Below are 20534 nucleotides of genomic sequence, written 5' to 3' on the forward strand. Positions count from 1 at the left end.
GATATAGAGAGATGTAGCTGTGAAATCAGAGGTAAATATGGTACAGGGGCATTGGGCTTGACCTGACCATGGAGACTCTGAATTATTGAACCCTCAGCCCCTCAGGCAAAGGTTACATTGGAGATTCATGGGGGTTACAATCTTTTGTCTTGTGGGATCTTAACTACTAACTTTTCCATTTATGACCTTGTCCTTATCAATTTTTTAGATCTCTATACAAATGTAGTAGGGCTCAGCAGTAATGGCATGACTCAGAAGGAAATCTATTTACCAAGAAGGTGCAGTGACTAAGTTCTAGGAGTTCAAAACATGTGTTTTTCTAACTGGGAGTGAGGGAGTGGGGGTAGGAGGTTAATTCTTCCCCCAGCTCCACTTTGGTTAAAAGAGAAAACAAAACAGATTTGTCTTAAGCAGAAAGGAACATGTTGATGTTCTAGGAGGTGTCGAACTATAGCAGAAAAAAGAAAAAGAAATGAAGCAAATAAGGTTAGGAACACAAAATCTCTTTCCACCCACCTAACCACCCCTTTTTATCCAAATTTTACATGAACTAAAGCTCCGATCCTCATACTTGAATTTGACAAGTTTAGGCTGCCTACTTGAAGGCTTAACTAGTTTGCTTTTATAGCAAGGAAGAGATGTTATTTAGTTGCTTGTAACAAACTCATTTCCATGTTTATACCTGATTTCTGCAAGAGTTTTCTTTTGTACTAGTTTCCAGCTATAAACATAGCTGGAAACTATATTTATTCTATAATAATTAAACTATATATATATTTATTGCATTAAATATGATCTAGCTGAGGTCAAAGAGTAAAAACAAGTCACTATTTGAATCCAAGACTTCCTTTCCAGAAGGATATTGGTTTCGTCTTTTTTTTTTTTTAAAGATTTTATTTATTCATTTGAGACAGAGAGATACAGAGAGAGAGTGTGAGCAGGGGTAGAGGCAGAGGGAAAAGAAGCAGACTCTTACTGCGCTGGGAGCCCAATGAAGGGCTTGATCGCAGGACCCTCAGATCATGACCTGAGCCGAAGGCAGCCGCGTAACCATCTGAGCCACCCAGGCACCCCAGATACTTGGTCTCTATTCATTTCATCAGGCGAGTATTTTCAGATTCTCCCTCAACTTACCACTTACATGTTTTTAAAAGATATACAAATCGGGGTGCCTGAGTGACTCAATTGGTTAAGTGTCTGCCTTTAGCTCAGGTCATGATCCCAGGATCCTGGGATTGAGCCCCACGTTGGGCTCCCTGCTCAACTTGTAGCTTGCTTCTTCTTCTCTCTCCCACCTCTATCCCCCCTCATCATACTTGGTCTATCTCTCTCTCTCTCTCTCTCTCACTTTCTCTCTCTCTTAAATAATAAAATCTTTTTTAAAAAAGATATACAGAAGATATACAAATCATTTATTATATCTATGAATTTGTGTCTTAGAAAGTTAGCAAGATGTTATGGTGAGCATATCCGTGTTTTATAAACAAAGGATGTTAGCAAAGGATGTTACACTAGTAAGTATAAAACTAAGACATTCATTCAACTCCTTCAAGTCATTTTTATAATCACAATTGAACTCTAAGATCCTTTCTGTTCTGTGTTGCTCAAGTCCCCAGCAACACTCACTTGAGTTCCAGGATAAACGTTTTCATAAAGTAGTTTTTTTAAGGCAAATATTCTTTTTGTCTAATTTACAAATATTGAATATATTTTATTTTTTAAAAAGTCTTGAAAAAGAATTAACAATCACTTCAAAGTTCAGATACCTTCTAGGTCACTTTTTGTTCAAGGCGCCTTTTTTTTTTCTTTTCTTTTTTTTTTTTTTTTTTTTTGAGACCTATTGATTTCTCATGATCCTGTGAGTTGACAAGGATTGGCTAGGTTGAAGTCACCCCAGTAGTCACATTAAACTGGGCATTCATCAGCCACTGGTGTGCCCAAGAGAATCTCATTCCCTACCACCTCCCTCCGTGTGGCTTTTCATCATTTAATATCCTGTTGCTCAAATCTTTCTTAACTGATGGAGACAAGATCCAAGGACAGACAACTATTCTCACTAAAGGGAATAAAAGGCATATTTAACAAATGGAATTTTATTTTAGAGATTTTTTTTTTTGTTTACTCATTTGAGAGAGATACAGAGACAGAGCACAAGCAGGGGGAGAGGCAGAGGGAGAAGGAGAAAAAGACTCCCTGCTGAGCTGGGATCCGGACATGGGGCTTGATCCCAGGACCTGGGGATCATGACCTGAGCCAAAGGCAGATGCTCAACCACCTGAGCCACCCAGGTGCCCAACAAAATGGAATTTTAGAGGCACGGAAGCATTTGACTTTTATTTAGCTTTTATGTTTACCCTAACCATAGACCATTTGATTGCAAGCTAGAGTTTCCTTAACTATAAACCTATAAATTTCACTGAATTATAAAATTTAATTGCACTCTAAGATGTGATACTAGGAGGTATAAAACTAAGACATTCGTTCACATTTTATTCAACTTCCTCTCCTTGTTTCACCCACTAACTGGCAAGCCAAAATAATTTAAAAAGCATAAATAAAACTATTTATTTTACCTTTTATTACCAAATAGTTCTGGACTTTCTGATGGTCTCTGTTGCTTTAAATAAAATATAATATCCTAATAATTGGTATGGTCGAGGTGAAACGATCAGATTTTGACAAAGTGGACTGCATTTAAAGGGGGAAAAAAAAGATTTGATGAAAGAGAAAAAAAAAAAGAAGGAAATGATGCAGATATTATTGCTCTGTTTATAAAAACATCATGAGATTTTGTCTGTACCTGTTTCACTTTTGTTTAAAAGTCAAGAGCTGCACGTAAGCAGGGTGTCGGTGCTGTGGGAGGGGACTTAACACAGAGTAAAGAAAGCTTCCGAAACAATTTCTTCAACACAGAAGAGAACAGAACTCTTTCACTTTATGAACCAGGTAATTTCTGAGAGGGACTGGTGGAGGGATGTTTACGAAGTTCAGGACCCAATTTGCCATGTCAGGCATGCTTGCTCCTGGACAGGAGATAAAATCATCTCTTAGTGTATACGGACGGCAGTCCTTGTCTTAGATCAGGTTGAGAAGCAGCTCTCGTTGCGGGGGAGGTAGGTGTGTTCTACTCCACTGAATGGAATCAAGCTAAAAATATGTTTAGTGTCTGATAAGAACGCCATTCTCCTCAAACTCTCCTTTAACGTCGGACTTTCTGTTTTGCTTTTAAAGAAAAATGTTTTACAAGGGCAGCACGAAGCGGACAAAATCTGGAGCAAAGAAGGATTTTATGCTGTTGTCATTTTTCTCAGCATCTTTGTTATTATAGTAACGTGTTTGATGGTAAGTGGGCTTCTTTCTGTATTTTATCCCTTACCGAGCCACTGCTTAGTATTATTGGATACACTGCCATTCAAAGGAATGTTGAAAAGTCTGGGAACAGAAGCTAAGCTACTATCCTGGTAGACTGGGGGTGTTTCTCTGACAGCAGAGTGATAGGAAAGGAAAACCTATGGAATTATGGATTCTGACCTGCAGAATAAGGTTGTAATTGCAGTGGGGCCTTTGGTAACTTGATCAACCTGGGATGAAGCTTTAGAAAGTGATTTACCCAGATCCCTAGAGCCCTCAAAGTCAATAAAGTCTCATGGGCACACTTTGGGCTTACTTTATTTTTTCTTTCATATCATCTTGATGGAACTCAGGAAAAATTTGAAAAAGAAACATGTCTTAGGGGCAAGTTTATATCTTCAGTAGTGGTTGATTTCCTTATTTTTAAAAGACCTGGATTGCATTTTATGAAATTCTATGCACTAAAATGAGATGATTATAGGCTCAAAAACCACATAATTCACTGTGAACTAAATTTTTAGGTAAATGAATACAAAAAGTATAAAAGTGTACACTGCAAATAGCTCTATAAAGTACAAATTACAAATGTGTAGCCTTTAAAAGTACTTTTCTAATTAAAAAAAAAAGGGGGAACCCAGAATAAACCCACTACACTAGAAAGCGCTCTTTGGTATTGAATGAGTTAAGAGATACTTTTCAAATACATTGGTAAGATTTTCCTATTCTTTTGAAAATTCTGTGTTGTAATTTAAAATATTTGAAGTTTACAAATGGGTTTTAATGTTTTTTCCTTTGTGCTGCATTCTTTTTAATTGTGTACATTTTCAAACATATTCCTTCTTAGTTTTTAAATGTTCCCCCAAAGACAACAAATTATTTACTCTTTCCACAACCAACAGTGTTGCTAAGTGTCTTATGGTTTTTGTTCGCTTATGCTTCCCCTGCTAGGAAGGGGTTTATATTAGAAAGATCAGGGCTTACTTGGGAAAGACAGGGGCTGTGTAAATCTAAAGTTGAAGGATATAAAACAATTAAGGCCTTCAACAGGGTGACGATGGGTGTATTTCCTCGAGTCTGAATGTAGGAAGCAGTAAGGACATCCTCAAGCTTCCATCATCACGAATCCAGAGGCATCTGTCTCTTATGGGAAGAGTTGTAGAAAGAAGATTTCTAGAAATTGTGACACAATAAACATAAGAAAATTAAAGAATTGAGTAAGAAAATCAGTTTTTGTGTATTAAATGGTGGATATTAGGGAAAAAAAATTAAGTAGACAAAGTTGGAGGTTTTAGGCAAACTGTGGCAGAGACCACTGGACATTTTTTAGTTTCTTAGAAGGTATGGGTTTTTTTTTTTTTTTATACTTAATTGCACTTTAAAATACATGGGTCTTCTTTTCCTTAAAACAGGAAACCTTGAGTGCTGTTTTTCTCTCTTGTCAGGCACATTTATGGTGTTTTTCTGCTTCACAGATGAAAAGATGAGAGGAAAAGGAGAATAGAAAGGGGTGAAGGGTGCTAAAAGTAGAGATTGTTCAGGCAGGAAAGGGGTGAGATTGAGCAGAGCAAAGGCAAGGAGGGAAGTGGCAAAGCAGAGTTTGATTTTACCTTGTAGGACACGATCCAAGTTCTGCATCTCTAGCTCAAGGAGCCTCCTTGTCTCCACCCTGACTGGCTAAACCTGCAGGACATATATTGGTCTCCTGAGGCAAAAGGAGCTGTCCTGGCCACACTCTCAACCACTCAAGACCAGAGAACAGCTCTTCTTTTCCCAGTGTGAATGGGAACGGTGCAGAGTACCAAAGTAAAAGTCAGAAACCTAGATAAGTCTGCCCCAATGTTACTGAAACAAATCGAGAAAGGAATGTTTCAAAAGTATAGGTGATCGCAAGTGGATCCATCCACTTGTTCAGTCCACAAATTCCTGCAGGGGACCCCCTGTGGACCTGTGGTTGGTGCTGTGGCCAAGAAGAGCGCAAGACAGGTGGGGTCCCTCTTCTTGTGGGGCCTAAACTCCAGAGGCAGACACAGACAATAATTAAGTTAGTATTTTTTTTTTTTAATCAAATAGCAGACATATGTGTGATTCCAAGTATTGGCCTTCTGGAAAAGGCAAAACCACAGAGACAGTGAAGAGATCACTGGTTGCCAAAGGTCGCGGGGGAGGGGATAAATTGTGGAGAGCCACAGAGTTTCAGGGCAGTGAAACTATTCTGTGTGACACTGTAGTGATGGCTACATGACATCATGGATTTGTTAAAACCCGTAGAATGTGTAACCCAATGAGCAAGCCCTACTGTAGACTATGGACTTTAGTTAATTGTAACGTATCAATACTGACTCATCAGTTGTGACATGTGTAATCACACTCATGCAAAACGTTAATAGGGCAAATTGTCTGGGGAAGTAGCAGAATGCGGCTACATGAGGACTCTGTACTCTCTGCTGTTTTCTGTAAACTTAAAACCACTCTTAAAAAACAAAGTCTAGTCATTTCTTTTTAAAATCAAATATTATTCAGTGCCATGAAGAGATACCAGAATATGAGTGGAAACAGAGCACTTTGAGACTCCTGAGACACGTGAAAATGTGGGGAGGGGGCCTCGCAGGCAGAGGACACGGGGGTGTGGGGCCGCTGGCGTGGGAGGACGCTAGTCTCTCCAGGTTCGGCAAGAAGGGTGCAGGCTGAAAGTTGTAAAGCAAAGTCTTGGTGTGATTTGACATGTATGTTTACAAGAGCAGGTATTCTGCTGGTGAAGAGTGGTTGGAGACAGAGCACCAGGTGAAGTGTGGAAGCAGGAGGACTCTTCTGGAAGCCACTGTGTTAGCCTAATGACAAAGATGATAATTGTCCAGAGTAGGGATGGTGGTGGACATGGAGAGATGGTCCTGAACGGTTGGGAATTTTTTGCAAACAGAAACCGCAGGACTTGCTGTGTACTGATTCTCAGGGAGAAGGAAAGAAAGAAATTAAGGTTGATTCCTCATTTATTTGGCTGAGTACCTGGGTGGTACTCCCATTTTCGGGGAGAGGAATAAGTTGGAGGTGGGGGTCGTGAGAGAAGCAACACTTTTGATTTGGGTTCCATTTGCTGTTGAATAAATGAAAGAAATAAAATGATATCTTGCAAACACAACCTTAAATTCTTTTTAAAGATTTTATTTTATTTATTTGAGGTGGGCAGGAGTAGAGGGAGAGGGATAAGCAGACTTGGCCCTGAGTATGGGGCCCGACCTGGTGCTTGATCCCATGACCCTAAGATCACAACCCGAGCCAAAATCAAGAGTCAGATGCTTAACTGACAGAGCCACCCAGTGCCCCACAATCTTAAATTTTATTGAGAAAAGGTCACTTTAAGAAGTAACAGAGAAACCAGCATTATATAGGAAGGAATTAATAGTGATAGAAAAATGCTACCTAGACCGGATTAAGATGAAGTTAAGTTTATCTGTTGTAGCTACAGCACTGACAAGTCAACATTTGACAAGGGACTTTTCAAATGTGATTCTCCAAAAAAAGTTTACCTGTGTAAATGGTCAAGTGTTTTTGATAATGACCTTGATTTAAAGTAAGTCTTTTAACTTGGCTCTCTCAGTAATAGTTACACCATCATTTTTAAACACAGAATATTCCAATTCTGTTTCCCATAATTTTCTTGATTCCATGGCAAAGGAGAAGATACAGCACAGAATTTTCCCTCTGGCAGTAATTATATTTATGATAGATCAAATACCATTATTTGCATCCAGCCTTCCTACATACCAGAGAAACGAAAAGCATATGGTTTTTCATGTTTTAAGATGAAATTTTATAGGTAAATTGTTGTAATGGTGGATTACGTGTGCTATGTAACAATAACATAAGGCTTGGCAAAATTTTTGAAATGTGGCATATTGTTTACTTTCCTTTAAAAAAAAAAAAAGTATGTTGCCAGGCATAAAATTAGACATGCATGACATTTTCAAATGTGTGACTTACTTAGCATCTCTCAAATGTGGATCTAGAGTGGGGTGGAGCAACAAATAGACAAATATGATTTTCCAAGAAAAAAATGTGTGGACTGTTTCCAATCCATTCAGTCTGTTTTAGGTGGAGGAAATTTATTACTGAGAAGAAATCGTTATTAAACTTCAATCAACAAAGGAAAGGACATCATTCATCATTGAAATTAAACCTTCCAGTGTACTTAGAGGTTTATTAAGAAGTGCAAAGGCATTTATGAGATGTAGGTAGAGATATCTATAGCCCAGATTGCTTCCAGAAAGCAATTTTTGAAAATACAGGAACACAGTTATTTGGATCAACAAAGTTCTGGGGCCAAAACATGTTGGGGCCATGGAGCCCTCCATCAAATATGACATGCATAGAGTCTTTCTACTCATGGTCTTGGTAGCGGAGGCAGGAAATCCTATGTCAGAACACCTGCTACACCCGAGGACCAGCCAGTGAGAATATGTCAGAGATGAACATAAACAGCCACACTCTTCTAATTTGTTCTATAAAACCCCTAGGGATTGGAGGAAATGGAAATAGAGTCCTACTGGAATGAATTGTTTACAGAACTATCTTCCAGAGTAGGTGTATGTCTTGAACTAATTTTTTATACTAATAAAACCACTTAGCTTAGAATATAATCCCCTAATAATAATAAAAATAGTAACAGTTGTAAGATATAGTGTCTTCCCTTTATTGCACACTTACCAGTAGGAAGCTGGTACTACATTTATTGCCTGGTGCTAAATCTTTAATGTATTTTCTAAACCACTTTTTGAGGTATGATTGCCATGTAAAAAGCTGTACAGGTTTAATGGATGCAACCTGGCGAGTTTGGAGATCAGTGTACACCCAGGAATTGTCACTATGATCTACGTCATTGATACACCCGTCACCTCCAAAAGTGTCCTCCTACTCTCTTCATTTCTTTCTTCCTATTATCTTGTATTATGCTAAGAACACTTAACATATGATCTACCCTCTTAGCAAAGTATTTTATGTATACAGAGCAGGATGATTAACTATAGGATCTATTTAGTTTCCTAATTTTACAGATGAGGAGACCAAGATTCTGAGAGGATAAGTGACTTGACCAAGAACATACAGTGGGGAGGGGGTTCGGGAGATGGGGGTTGGGCGGAGTGGGAGAAGAAGGGTTGAAATTCAAACCCAGAACTATCTGGGTTAAAAGTCTGGGCTCCTTACCATGATCTATTGTATAAAGGAATCAAACTGGTTTCTTGAAGTCCTCACACTCTGTCTTGTGAACATCTGCTTCTGGCCACGAAAGGAAAGATGATGAAGATGCCTATGTTATCTTTTACTGGGTGTAATTTTTCCACATATCTCTTCTGGAAGCCTGTGAATTCCCAGAAGTTAGGGTTCTGTGCTGTCTTTGCACCTGCAATGTTGCTTCCAGAATGTGGTAGCGACTGACTCACGTCTACTCAACTGAAAGAAATGAAAGAATGAACTCTTCCAGAACTGACTGTAAAATACTGTAAAGAAAATACTATGGGCTTTTAGTTGATGGCTTTATTTTTAAATTGGAACATATTTTAAGCCAAACATCTTTTGTGTTACCTACTTAAGAGATTTTTTTTAAATTATTGAAATATACCTGCCATATAACATTGTAGAAGTTTAAGTCATACACTTATGACATTTGGGGGGTTTTTTTGTTTGTCTTTTTGTTTTGTTTTGTTTCCTTGTTTGTTTGTTGTTGTTGTTTGAGATTTTTAAGTGAAAATTATAAGCAGCACAAGAGCTTTATTGAATTTTTTTGTAGCTTTCCTCTCATTTCTGTGTTCCTCTGGCTTTCTTCTCCCTGCTACTATTTGACTTTTACAGCCCCTCTCTTGCTCAGTATTTCGGTTTTCTTTCCCTAATGACCAAATGACTTTATTGCATCCTGAGATTTAAACAAGCTCTTAAAGTAAAACCAAAACTACTGATTTGCCCTTGTTATCATAAGCTTCTAGGTTGAACTTTGCCACACAGTGCATTCACAAAGATAAATAGGTCTGTGCTATCTTCCAGACCATGATCTGCACAGAGAAGAACCTCTGACACACTTTTCCAGAGGCTTTGGGAAAGGAGTTGGGAAGAAGCATGTGGGGATTTAGAAGAAACGGTAGAGTTAAATGATCACAAGCATTAAGTCAAGAAACTTGGATTCTAGACTTTCTTTCTAACCTTCTAGAAGTCATTCGAGTGTTCTGAGTCTAAATGTGAAATGAGATTATAGCAGATGATTTTTAAGAGCCCTTATCCCAGTTTCTCAGCAGCGGCTCTGTTGATGTCTGGGGCTGGGTGATTCTTCTGGGGGGAGAGGGTCTGTCCTGGGCACTGGAGGGTATCTGGTGGCATCTCTAGCCTCTGCCCACTAGATGCCAATAGCGCCTCCCCATATAGCCCAGTATGACTACCAAACACAGCTCCGGACATTGCCGAATGCCTCCGAAGGGCTAAAGCCCAGCTGGTTGAGATTGACTCCCCGAAACTTAACTCCATAATGACCATCCCATTGCCCGTCACAGTGTCTTCAATTCTTTACACATTTCGCCAGACGGCCCAGTCTCCCTCTCGAGGATTTTTGAAGTGTCTTGTAGGCATTATACAGTTCTGCTTTTCCCTGATTAAAGATATATATCAGTTTGTACACATAGTTTGTACACATACGTAGATTAGAAAGTTGACCTATCACCAGAGATGAAGTGAAGGGTTGACTGTAAACTATGTGACAAAGGTCCTTCATCAGGAACAGAAGCCCGAGCAGTAAAGGACTCTGGACTAGAGCATGTTCCACACCAATAAAACCGTAGAAGTGACCTGTCAAGAGCTCTCGGGAAGGCTAGTATTTCCTTGGCTTTTTCATTTTCATTTCTGAAATATGCTTCTCCAAATCCCAAATGTAAACAGGCAGGCACATGTTCCAATTTACCTATTATATTTAGATGTGAAGAACTTAGAATATATAACATATGCAGTATCTTTTATTAAAGATATTTTTGTAAAGGTACAGATGTATTTGTTTCTCTTCTCATTCAGGAAAATGAGTGACTTGAAACTAAGAAATAAGCTAGGGGCGCCTGGCTGACTCAGGCGGAAGAGCATGTGATGCTTGATCTTGAGGTCGTAAGTTCAAGCACCATGTTGGGTGTAGAGATTACTTAAATAAACAAATATTTTCATAAATAGTAATAAATAAAAAATAATAAGCAGCTCTCCCACCTTAAATTCTGGTGTTTCATCTTTTAGTAATTACGTTTTTAATTTAGTAGATGTGTGTTATCTGATGGGTACTGTTCTAGGGTGGGTTTTGTTTGTGCAGACTGGTGACCAGTTGCCTTTTGAGAGATATAGAAAAGGAAGAGAAGCAGTAAATTAAAAACCTCCCAATCCTTAGGGCATGATGCACAGGGTAAGGATATTTATCTTCAATATGTTCTATCCTACAGTTGTAAAAGTCTGATTTGAGTAAAAAGACTTGTCACTTAATATTAGATGTCTTTTTTTTTTCCTTACGCAGTAATATTTCTCATAGGAAAGTTGAGTACCCATTGCTTGCAACAATTTAAGAATTCTCTTTACCCTACCTTTGTCAATGAACACCACCAGTGTAAAAGTTTCCAGGTAATGAGGAAGTGAACTGATAAAAGACAATAAGGATTCCTTTTCATTTCCTGGCAGTTCAACTCATAAGATGCATTTCTAGTTCTATTCCCATGTGCATAGTCCCTTTCCTTTAAGAGACCTTTCAACCCACAAAAGATAGATTTGGTGGTGTTGAACCCCAGTGATGAGAACCACATCTGCAGCAGATGTGATTTCAGAGTCCGTCTTTAAGAATCATGCATGGCAAAGAAAACACCAGAGGTAACATAAGGTCCAGATGTAAGGCAGTGGAAAGTGCATGGGTCTGCCAGTCAGAACTGCCTTAGGGCTTGGGTCTGTCCCTGCTGACTGTGGGCTTTGGGGAAGCCGTATTATTCAGCCAGACTACAATTTCTTAAATGTATAATTAGGTCAGAAGGACCTTTAGTGACCATTCAAACTCTGATTCCCTCCGTATCCCTAATTTATAAGTCACTTAGTACAATTGCTCCTATTTCTTCTCTATCTGCTCAAGCTTCCCTCTTGCTACTATAACCTGAGACATAATTAAATTTCATTTCACCCTCTTTACATAATTCCAAAGCTCCCTCTTCGATCACAATTTGTAGTTATTCAGTTCTTAACTTTGAGTCATCTTTCTTGTGACTTGGAGTACATTTTTTTTTTCAGGAAACGTATACAGGTAGCATATTTCCTGAGACCTTACGCATTTGGAATGTTCTTTCTGTTGGTTTCATTCATGTGAACTTCAGTTTATCGAGGTGTGGAATTCATGGCATTTTTTGCAATAGGCATTTTTTTCGCTCAGTCACAAAAACTGCTCTGTTTTCTCCTCACATTTATTCTTCTTTCAAAGGACATACTTTTTAACTGAGAACTTTATTTTTCCTAAAGATTTTTATTTATTTATTTGTCAGAGAGACAAGCAGGGGAAGCAGGAGGCAGAGCAAGGAGCCTAATGTAGGACTCGATCCCAGCACCATGAGATCATGCCTTAACTGAGATCTTTTTTCATTCCATATCCCTAATTCCATAAGTACAAGGTGCAGTTTGTTTTGTTCAGAGCAGAATACTCTGGACCTCTCACAATACGTGACATTAGGTGGGCACTGAAAAATAGTTCTGAATGACTCCCTTCTCTCTCGTTTAATGGTTTATCGTTTATAGTGGCTTCTCTCAGACAGTTTGGTCCACCGAGCATCCCAGCAGAGTCAGTCTGATACCTTTAAAAATGACAATCCTACCATTTCTCAATTGAATTAGCCATTCCAGAAAGGACTCTGAGAATGGAGGAAGTGATATGTTTGCTTTTTCCTACATGCATTAAAAATTAAAAAGGAGAGGGACGCCTGGGTGGCTCAAGTCAGTTAAGTGTCTGCCTTCAGCTCAGGTCATGATCTTGAGATCCTGGGATCAGGCCCAGCGTCTGGTTCCCTGCTCAGCAGGGAGTCTGTTTCCTCTGCCCCCCCGCCCCCACTCTCTCTTAAATAAATAAATAAATAAATAATCTTTTTTAAAATTAAAAGGGGAAAAAGGTAAGAAACGAAATTGTGGTTTCCCAAATTATTCTTTGGTAGGTGCTCAGAATTTAATTTTTTTAAGAAGTTACCAGGTATTCAAGTTAATACATGACTAGTGTGGGTATTTACCAACGTAAGAAATTACAATTTAGAGCATGACTGTTTTTGCATTAATATTTTACAAGAATTTCTTCTCACCTGTTGTACTGGGTGCAGATCTCTGTTTCTATAAATGTCATAAGCCTATATTTCATGACTATCCCTTTGATCAGCCTTCCCTTCCAGTCATTTCGCGTAAAAACTTGCATGTGATCAAACTGACATCTGGCACTTTCATAAAATTAGCCAAATTTTCTTTTGAATGTAATTTGAGGAATAGATTCATGGACACATTTAGTTAATAGCTAGAAACACCAACACAACTGAGAAATCATTCTAAAATGCTTTGGTTGGGTGTATGATCGTTAAACCTCCATTTTAGTTGGTCTTCTGGGTTAGGGTGAGAAGGTTGTATGTTGTTGTTCAGTGTGAAAAAGCAAGCCTTTATATCTCCTTCTGTAGATTCTTTACAGATTAAAAGAAAAATTTCAGCTCTCCTTGCGACACGATAAGGAGAAAAACCAGGAGATCCACCTGTCGCCCCTTGCGTTACAACCAGCGCAGTCTGAGGCAAAGACAGTCAACAGCATGGTCCAGCCCGAGCAAGGCCCCAAGGTGCTGAGTGTGGTTGTGGACCCGCAAAGCCGATACTCTCCTGAGATCAAGGCTACCACCTCTGTCTGCCCTTCTCCTTTCAAAATGAAGCCCATCGGACTTCAGGAGAGGTAAGAGCTTTTCTGTAACCCTCTACAGGTTGCTTTTTTTTTTTTTTTTTAAGGATATTCACCAATTAAAAATGATAGAGGCAAAGATGATTGGCATATTGGGTAAAATTGCTCACCACCAAATGGACAGCAGGAAGAAGTTGTCTTTCTTGTCCCACCAGAGAATCTAGCTGTGTTACAATAATCTTCTAGTTATATCAGATTCTGTCTAGCTCGTGTAGTCCCAAGCCACATTCATCTTAACGCCAGGACAATTTCTGTAATCATTTATTAAGTACATTTTGAGGGCTGCTGATATGATACTATCTTCTTTAATCGTCCTCAAAACTCTGGTAGATAGAAGGACTAGGAATAAACTCAGGGTATTTCCTAACAAAGTCCCTACTGTTTGGGGTAAGTTAGGAGCCATCAATGTCACAAATCAATTTTTTTTTAAAGTTTGCCTCCTATTTCCTTTAAGGAAATGAATAGTAAATACCTCGAGATCCATGACTTTGTTTTTATTGTCTTTGTGATATAGTTATACTGACATTCTCATTTAAAGCAAAGCCAACCTGGGGTGTCTGGGTGGCTCGGTCAGTTGAGCATCTGACTCTTGAATTCAGCTCAGGTCGTGATCTTAGGATCCTGGGATTGAGCCCTGTGTTGGGGTCTGGCCTCAGCAACAAGTCTGCTTGAGGATTCTCTCTCTCCTCCTCCCACTCCCCCAACTCATGCTCTCACTCTCTAAATTAAGTAAATAAATCTTTTAAAAAAATTTAAAATTAAATAAATAAAGCAAAACCAACATTTGAAAACCAGGATATGCAAGACACATAAAAGAGGTGCTAATTCTTTACTTCCCCAAAATATTAAGTAAATCTTCCCCAGACGTTTCTTAAAATAAGAAGCTTCCTGTTTATATTTAAAATATGATTGATATTATATCCAGCGTTGCATACCACGGTAGTGGGGGAAGTGAAAGGCTCTTGAGGTACACTCCCAGGTTCATTCTCCCCTTATTTTCCTGTATCTTCATTTTGTATCACTGTTCTTTTGGTGCCTTGGGTTTTCAGGTCACATCTCTAAATTTTTATTATATTTCCTATAACACACATGCACACAAACATACACACACACACACATGCACGCCACATTCCTTCAGAAAATATAAGTTCAGAAGACCACGGTGCGCATTGAAATTTTTAGTAAGTATTGTCAAAAAATAGTGAATGAAGTAAAAAGAAAGATATTGTTGCAGTGATCTCCAAAGTCCAAGTCCCATAAAGGGAGAACATTTTGACTCCGTAAAAGAAGAAAAATGGAGAGCAATCCAATTTTCTTCCTCCTCCTCCCAAATACTGGTTGGTTTCTGAATGGATCCATGTGAGTCTCCAGGTACTATTTTCTTAGCTGGGTACGGCCACATTGCTGTTTGGGCTGTAGAAGAGATGGAACTTTCTCCCTGAGGCTAAGCAGGGGTCAGGAGAACTGGGATCCAGACACACCTTTGCCGTTGCTGAATTGAGTGGCTTCATGTGAGTCATTCTATCTGAGCCTCACTTTCCTCATCTGTGATATGAAGGGGTTAAACTTGACTCCTTTGCTTCTTCAGGCTCTTTTGCTTTTGTCACCCAAATTAGTTTTACACACTGATGTTTGCTTCAAAGAAAACCTCAAAGCAGGTGTCTGGGCATTGGTGGTGTACCGAGGGCAGGGTGTTTGAAGAGATCAGCTCAGATGAAAGCGATAAGGTGGTCATTTTCTTTCTTTTTTTTTTAAAGATTTTATTTATTTATTTGAGAGAGAGAGACAGTGAGAGAGAACATGAGCGAGGAGAAGGTCAGAGAGAGAAGCAGACTCCCCATGGAGCTAGGAGCCCGATGCGGGACTCGATCCCGGAAATCCGGGATCATGACCTGAGCCAAGGGCAGTCGATTAACCAACTGAGCCACCCAGGCATCCTAAGGTGGTCATTTTCTTTCTTTCTTTTTTTTTTTTTTTAAAGATTTTATTTATTTATTTGACAGAGAGAGATCACAAGTAGGCAGAGAGGCAGACAGAGAGGGGGGGGGAAAGCAGGCTCCCTGCCGAGCAGAGAGCCCGATGCGGGGCTCGATCCCAGGACCCTGGGACCATGACCTGAGCCGAAGGCAGAGGCTTTAACCCACTGAGCCACCCAGGCGCCCCAAGGTGGTCATTTTCTATAGATGATTTAAAGATGATAATAAAACTACCTAGAAGTCAGACTAAATTTTATTACCATCAACACCGCCAATTCTAAGGAAGGCCAGTGGTTAAATCCTCTAAGGGGTGGCTATTGCCAGAATCTTGCCTTTTGTAGGCTGCTTCTGGGCACGTTTGAATTTCAAAAGCCTAAGTTCAAGTATCTCCTTATTCATTTCAGTGAAGTGAATGTTTGCGAAGGGAGAGTACGGAGATGGCATCTTACTCATCTTTATGGTCCACACGGGGGACTCCAGCAAAGCCAAGTGTATAATCAGGGTCAGAGAGCCTCCTTGCCATCTGGTCTATAAACTTTGCTGGATCCCCACCCCTCGCCTCCCACTTCCTTCCCATCTCAGAGGAAGAGAAACTGCTCTGTCCACAAAGGCTCCAGGTCATTCCCTCTAAACCCTGATGACTTATCCCATCAGTTTTCCTTCTCTTTTTTTCAACTGTGCCCTCTTTGCTAATGCAGAAATTATAAGAATGGTACCAGGATTAGCATGCTTCCATGTTTCACATAGATGATTTTATTTCCTCTTCTCTGCCTGATCTAAGCCTCTTCCTCTCCTTCCATCAGACTGTACACTCTTCAGATTTATCTTGCTGTAACACTGTTTGCATTCGATGACTCTGCTGTGTCAAAATCCCTGTGTCTATAGGCTTAAGCACAGAGCACCTTGCTGGGCCTCAGAGGGCCTGTACTATTGGTCCCTGATCCTTCTGTTCAAATACGTTTGCCACTACCTCCCAAAACAAACCTTCCATTCCATCCAGTCTGTTCTCCAGGGTTCATGGTCACATCTGCGTCTTTGTTCACCTGGTCCCGATTCTCTCTCCTTCAACTATCTCTAGTCTCCAAATCCCAAACAAAACTTACCTCCTACCGTCGACCGTGATGTGACATTTATCTGTACCCACAGGGATTCTTCACACCTGTGAATTCTCACATGTACCCCTCCCCTAGCAGTGAGTTTCATTAAAGAATAACTCAAAAAGGGACTAAAACTGGTTTTCATCCTATCCCTTCACCAGCTTGAAAAACCCTCTCGTGTCTCCTATGGTTCTTGTGATCCTGGTACATTGTAAACACTAGAATTTTTGGATTTAATTAATTAATGTGCATTTGATTCTGGAGAGCGCCAATATTTCTGAAGAGCCTCTGTAAGAACAAATAGCTTACGATAAACCACAGAGCTGAGTCTCTGTGCTAATATTACTTCAGACATTCATCAAGTGATTGAACATATTAATCAAGTCCTTTGTTGTGTAGATTTGCAATGTAGGAAATAGGTCAGTTAGTGAGCAAGGACTGTGAAGGAACTGTCTAGAAAGGGTGTCTCCCTGTGACAGGGCACTCTCACTCGTGAGCTAGGAAATATATGGCATTAATGGAGATTGTCTGTCACAACGGAGGCCCACAAGGATTTTCAGTAGCCAGTGAATAAACATTCTCTAACTTCCCTGAAATTGTACCTTAATATGGTTTATTTGGGTCCATAAATATTGTGCAAATGATAATGTAACACCCAGATGTATGATTTTAAAGGTTTTTTTTTTTTAAAGGCTGAACTTGGGAGATTTCTATCAAAGTTAAAAAGATTCTGTTGTAGTGGAGACAATGAAAACATGGGCCTGACCAAGAAAATATTGAGTCTCCTACACCTAAACTAAAAGTTTTGTTTCCTATAATTTCCTCCAGACAAGATGGAAGGTTCCAGTTTCTGTCCCCTGCTCTCCGTAATGGAGAAACACTTCAGTGCGCAGAAATTTTGACTTAGAAGATACCTAATAGCTTCTCAATTAATCCCCCTTTGGGACATATAAGAAAAGGAAAGCGTATAGAATAGATACAGCTGAATATCGGGATATAGAGTACACAAAAATACTCTGGAAATTAAAATCTGTATTCATGCAAGACCCATTAATGGAAATGGAGCCAACTCCCTCACTTTCTGTCTAGGGAAATTGAGACCCAGAATCTTCCCTTTTTGGTCTCAGGGGAGAACAGCATAGCCCGAGACAAGGAATCTTGCCCGTGTGATTTATTGTGAGGGTGCTCTCAGGAGAAGCCTAAAGGAAATAGGGGAGGCAGAGCAGGGGAAAAGAAGCCAAGCAATGAGGTGGTTTCAGCTGATCTCAGCCTGTTCACACCAGGAGCCCTGAAACATGAGTGGCAGCTCATGAACAGTTGTTGCCCCTTGAGGCAAACAGGGTGGGCACCTGTACTCCACGTCAGTCAACCACTGGCTTTAGGCCACCCCAGGAATGGCAGAAGCATAACTTTGTAGGCACATCTGGCCTGGGCTACTCCCATCGGTCAAAGTGATTCTCCATAGAAGCGGCACCTGTGTGTGCCGTTCACAGCCCTTACTCGCAGCAGTGGGGGAGGGGAGTGGGTGGGACGCAGCCTGGCCAAGGTGATCTAGGTGGGGCACCAACCACATTACTACACTGGCCAAAGGTGACAACACTAGTTAGAGCAAAGCTGAGTTTACACTCCAGGTTTCCTTGATCCTTCCCACAATACTCAGACCAAACAGCCTCCTTCTAATAGATACCAGTCGTTCTAATGGAACCTATGACCCAACACCACCAAACGCTATGACCCACGACTCATTTTTTCAGCCTGACAATATGGGAATCGTAATGTAACCCATAACAAGCAACCATTTAGAAGTTAATCCAAATTTAGTTCCAAGCAACTTCAATCAAAACAACAACTTAGTAATGCTTATGGACCCTTTACATGCATGATCTCATTTAATCCTCACAAGGGACTTATCATCCCCTCTTTAGGGGGAGGAATGGGCACTCAGAGAGTTTAAGTTACTGCCCACATAACATAATAATGAGTGACTGGGCTTGTGAGAGTGACAAATAGAATTTGAGCCCAAGCAATTTGGCTCCAGAGGCTGTAGTCCTAATAAGTACTATACTGGAGTGTGTGTGATGTAGAATATTCCCATATTCTACAGAAAATAAGGAAAATAATAGATTACAAATCAATGTATTTACTAAGTAGATCTATTATGGAGTGTCACACTGATTGCCTTAGCAAATTTCATGCTTGGCTATCAGAATGTTTTGCAGATTCTAAACAAGTAAGATTCTATGTTGTGAGGTGGATTAAAAACAGGTGGAGATCTGTGTCACCGCCAGGCTAGCTCACCGCCCGTCTAGGCCTTTCCACCATCCGGTTGTTCCCAGATGCTGGGTCGATATCCAATCTTCATATAACCATTATGTTCTACCTCTTCCTAGCGGACACAGTTGATAGAATTTTAAGCTTCCCTTATTTTTGATTACCACACCTTTTTAAAGTACTTTATGGGAATGTCCAGAGTTGGGGAGTCCTTGGAAATAGGCACAAGCCCTTTGCTTACAGGGAATATCAAATTCTTTCCTCTTTATTTGTACGATAGACAATGGTTGCATTTTTATGGAGGTGTGTCAGGGTTCTGAAGGGTTAGGGAAAAAACTTTCAGGTATTCCTTATTAGGGCACCTGGGTGGCTCAGCTGGTTAAGCAGCTGCCTTCGGCTCAGGTCATGGTCCTGGAGTCCCAGGATCAGAGTCCCGCATCGGGCTCCTTCCTCGGTGGGGAGTCTGCTTCTCCCTCTGACCTCTCCCCTCACAGCTCTCTCATTCTCTCTCTCTCTCTCAAATAAATAAATAACATCTTTAAGAAAAAAAAAATTTTTTCCTTATTAAAACAAACAAACCAACACCAGGATTAAGAAAATGGAAGGAGGAGTTTTTAATCTGCCCTCAAATTAATTGCAAGTCATGAGACAAAAGGCGATCGAGGTGAATGAGAGAAATGACAGAGGAAACCACCCAGGGCAGAAGCCGAGATCTATTTTGAAGGAATTGAAAGTAGTAGAGTTTGGAGGGCACCTGGGTGGTACAGTCAGTCAAGCATTGGACGCTTGGTTTCAGTTCAGGGTCCTTATCTCAGGATGGTGAGATCAAGCCCCAAGTCCGGTCAGCACCCAGCATGGAGTCACCTTAAGACTCTCCCTCCTTCTTCCTCTCTCCCTCCCCCAGCCCCTGAACGCGCGCGCGCGCGCGCGCGCGCGCGTGTGTGTGTGTGTGTGTGTGTGTGTGTGCGCGCGCGCGCGCGCACACACACACACATGCGTGCTCTCTCTCAAATAAATCTTTAAAATAGAGTTCTGCCTATAAAAGGTAAAAATTAGCCACCACTTGTTGGCAAGCAAAGACCTAGCTTCTCTCCAAGCAGACTGAAGTGTCTGAGCCCCTGGTGGCCCCTGGTGGAGTAACAACAGTTTAAGTCCCACTGGGTCCGCCTCTCTGTGTCTTCCACTAGACACCCATGACCCAGGCTCCTGCGACCTGAGATTGAAGCAGGAAAGTCTTCTCAGCATTGTTATCCCCACCGAGCTTTCAACACAGCACCCATTAACTTCCAGATCTGATCCTGGACCCTGGCTTCCTGCTTTGGTAGGTGATTTCTATTTCCACCCCCACGTTGGGGAGCAAAGCCCAATTCTTTTTTGGGAACTCTTAGAGCCATTCTATAGGCTCCGACCTGTTTTTAGAGCAAATTAGGCTTATTTCCCTTAGCTGCATAATGTTAGCACTTCTATAGAATTCTCCCTTGTCCTGCCCCTAAAGTAGAGGTTATTCCTATAATGTTTTGAGGCTTGCTAATGCCTCCACCCACAACCAAATGAGAGTTTTCCTGCAGAGAGTCCTAAATGCGGGGCTTTTTCAAATGAGATTACAAGTTTTTGCTAGGGGACTATGTTCCAGGTCTGGATGTACAGGTTGACGGAATTAGGCAAAATGGCCTTTTTTGTAGAAGCATTTTAATCAGGGCAGGTACAGATGATTCCCAGCGTACGTTTTGCCTCCTATTTTGAGAGAGAGACCAGCTCTGAATTTTCATTACTGTGTCAGGGTATTTTTTTTTTTTTTAACCTTGCTGGCAGACAAATTGCCTTTGGAGTTCTTTGAAATGTGTCATAAAGCTACAGCTCACGGTTCTGCTCTGTGCA

General features: G+C 40.5%; 1 protein-coding gene across 2 annotated transcripts in view; it reads left to right on the forward strand.

Annotated features, from left to right (window-relative positions):
• Positions 1-20534, forward strand: part of PTPRR (protein tyrosine phosphatase receptor type R) — a 239296-nt gene that overhangs the window by 136111 nt on the left and 82651 nt on the right. For both annotated transcript variants that reach the window (XM_059402463.1, XM_059402464.1), the window contains 2 exons: positions 3232-3342; positions 13044-13306. In XM_059402463.1, the coding sequence (XP_059258446.1) occupies positions 3232-3342; positions 13044-13306 (374 nt within the window). The remainder of the gene's footprint in view (positions 1-3231; positions 3343-13043; positions 13307-20534) is intronic.

Source organism: Mustela nigripes, chromosome 6 (assembly GCF_022355385.1).
Source record: "Mustela nigripes isolate SB6536 chromosome 6, MUSNIG.SB6536, whole genome shotgun sequence".
In the NCBI taxonomy this organism is placed as follows: Eukaryota; Metazoa; Chordata; class Mammalia; order Carnivora; family Mustelidae; genus Mustela; species Mustela nigripes.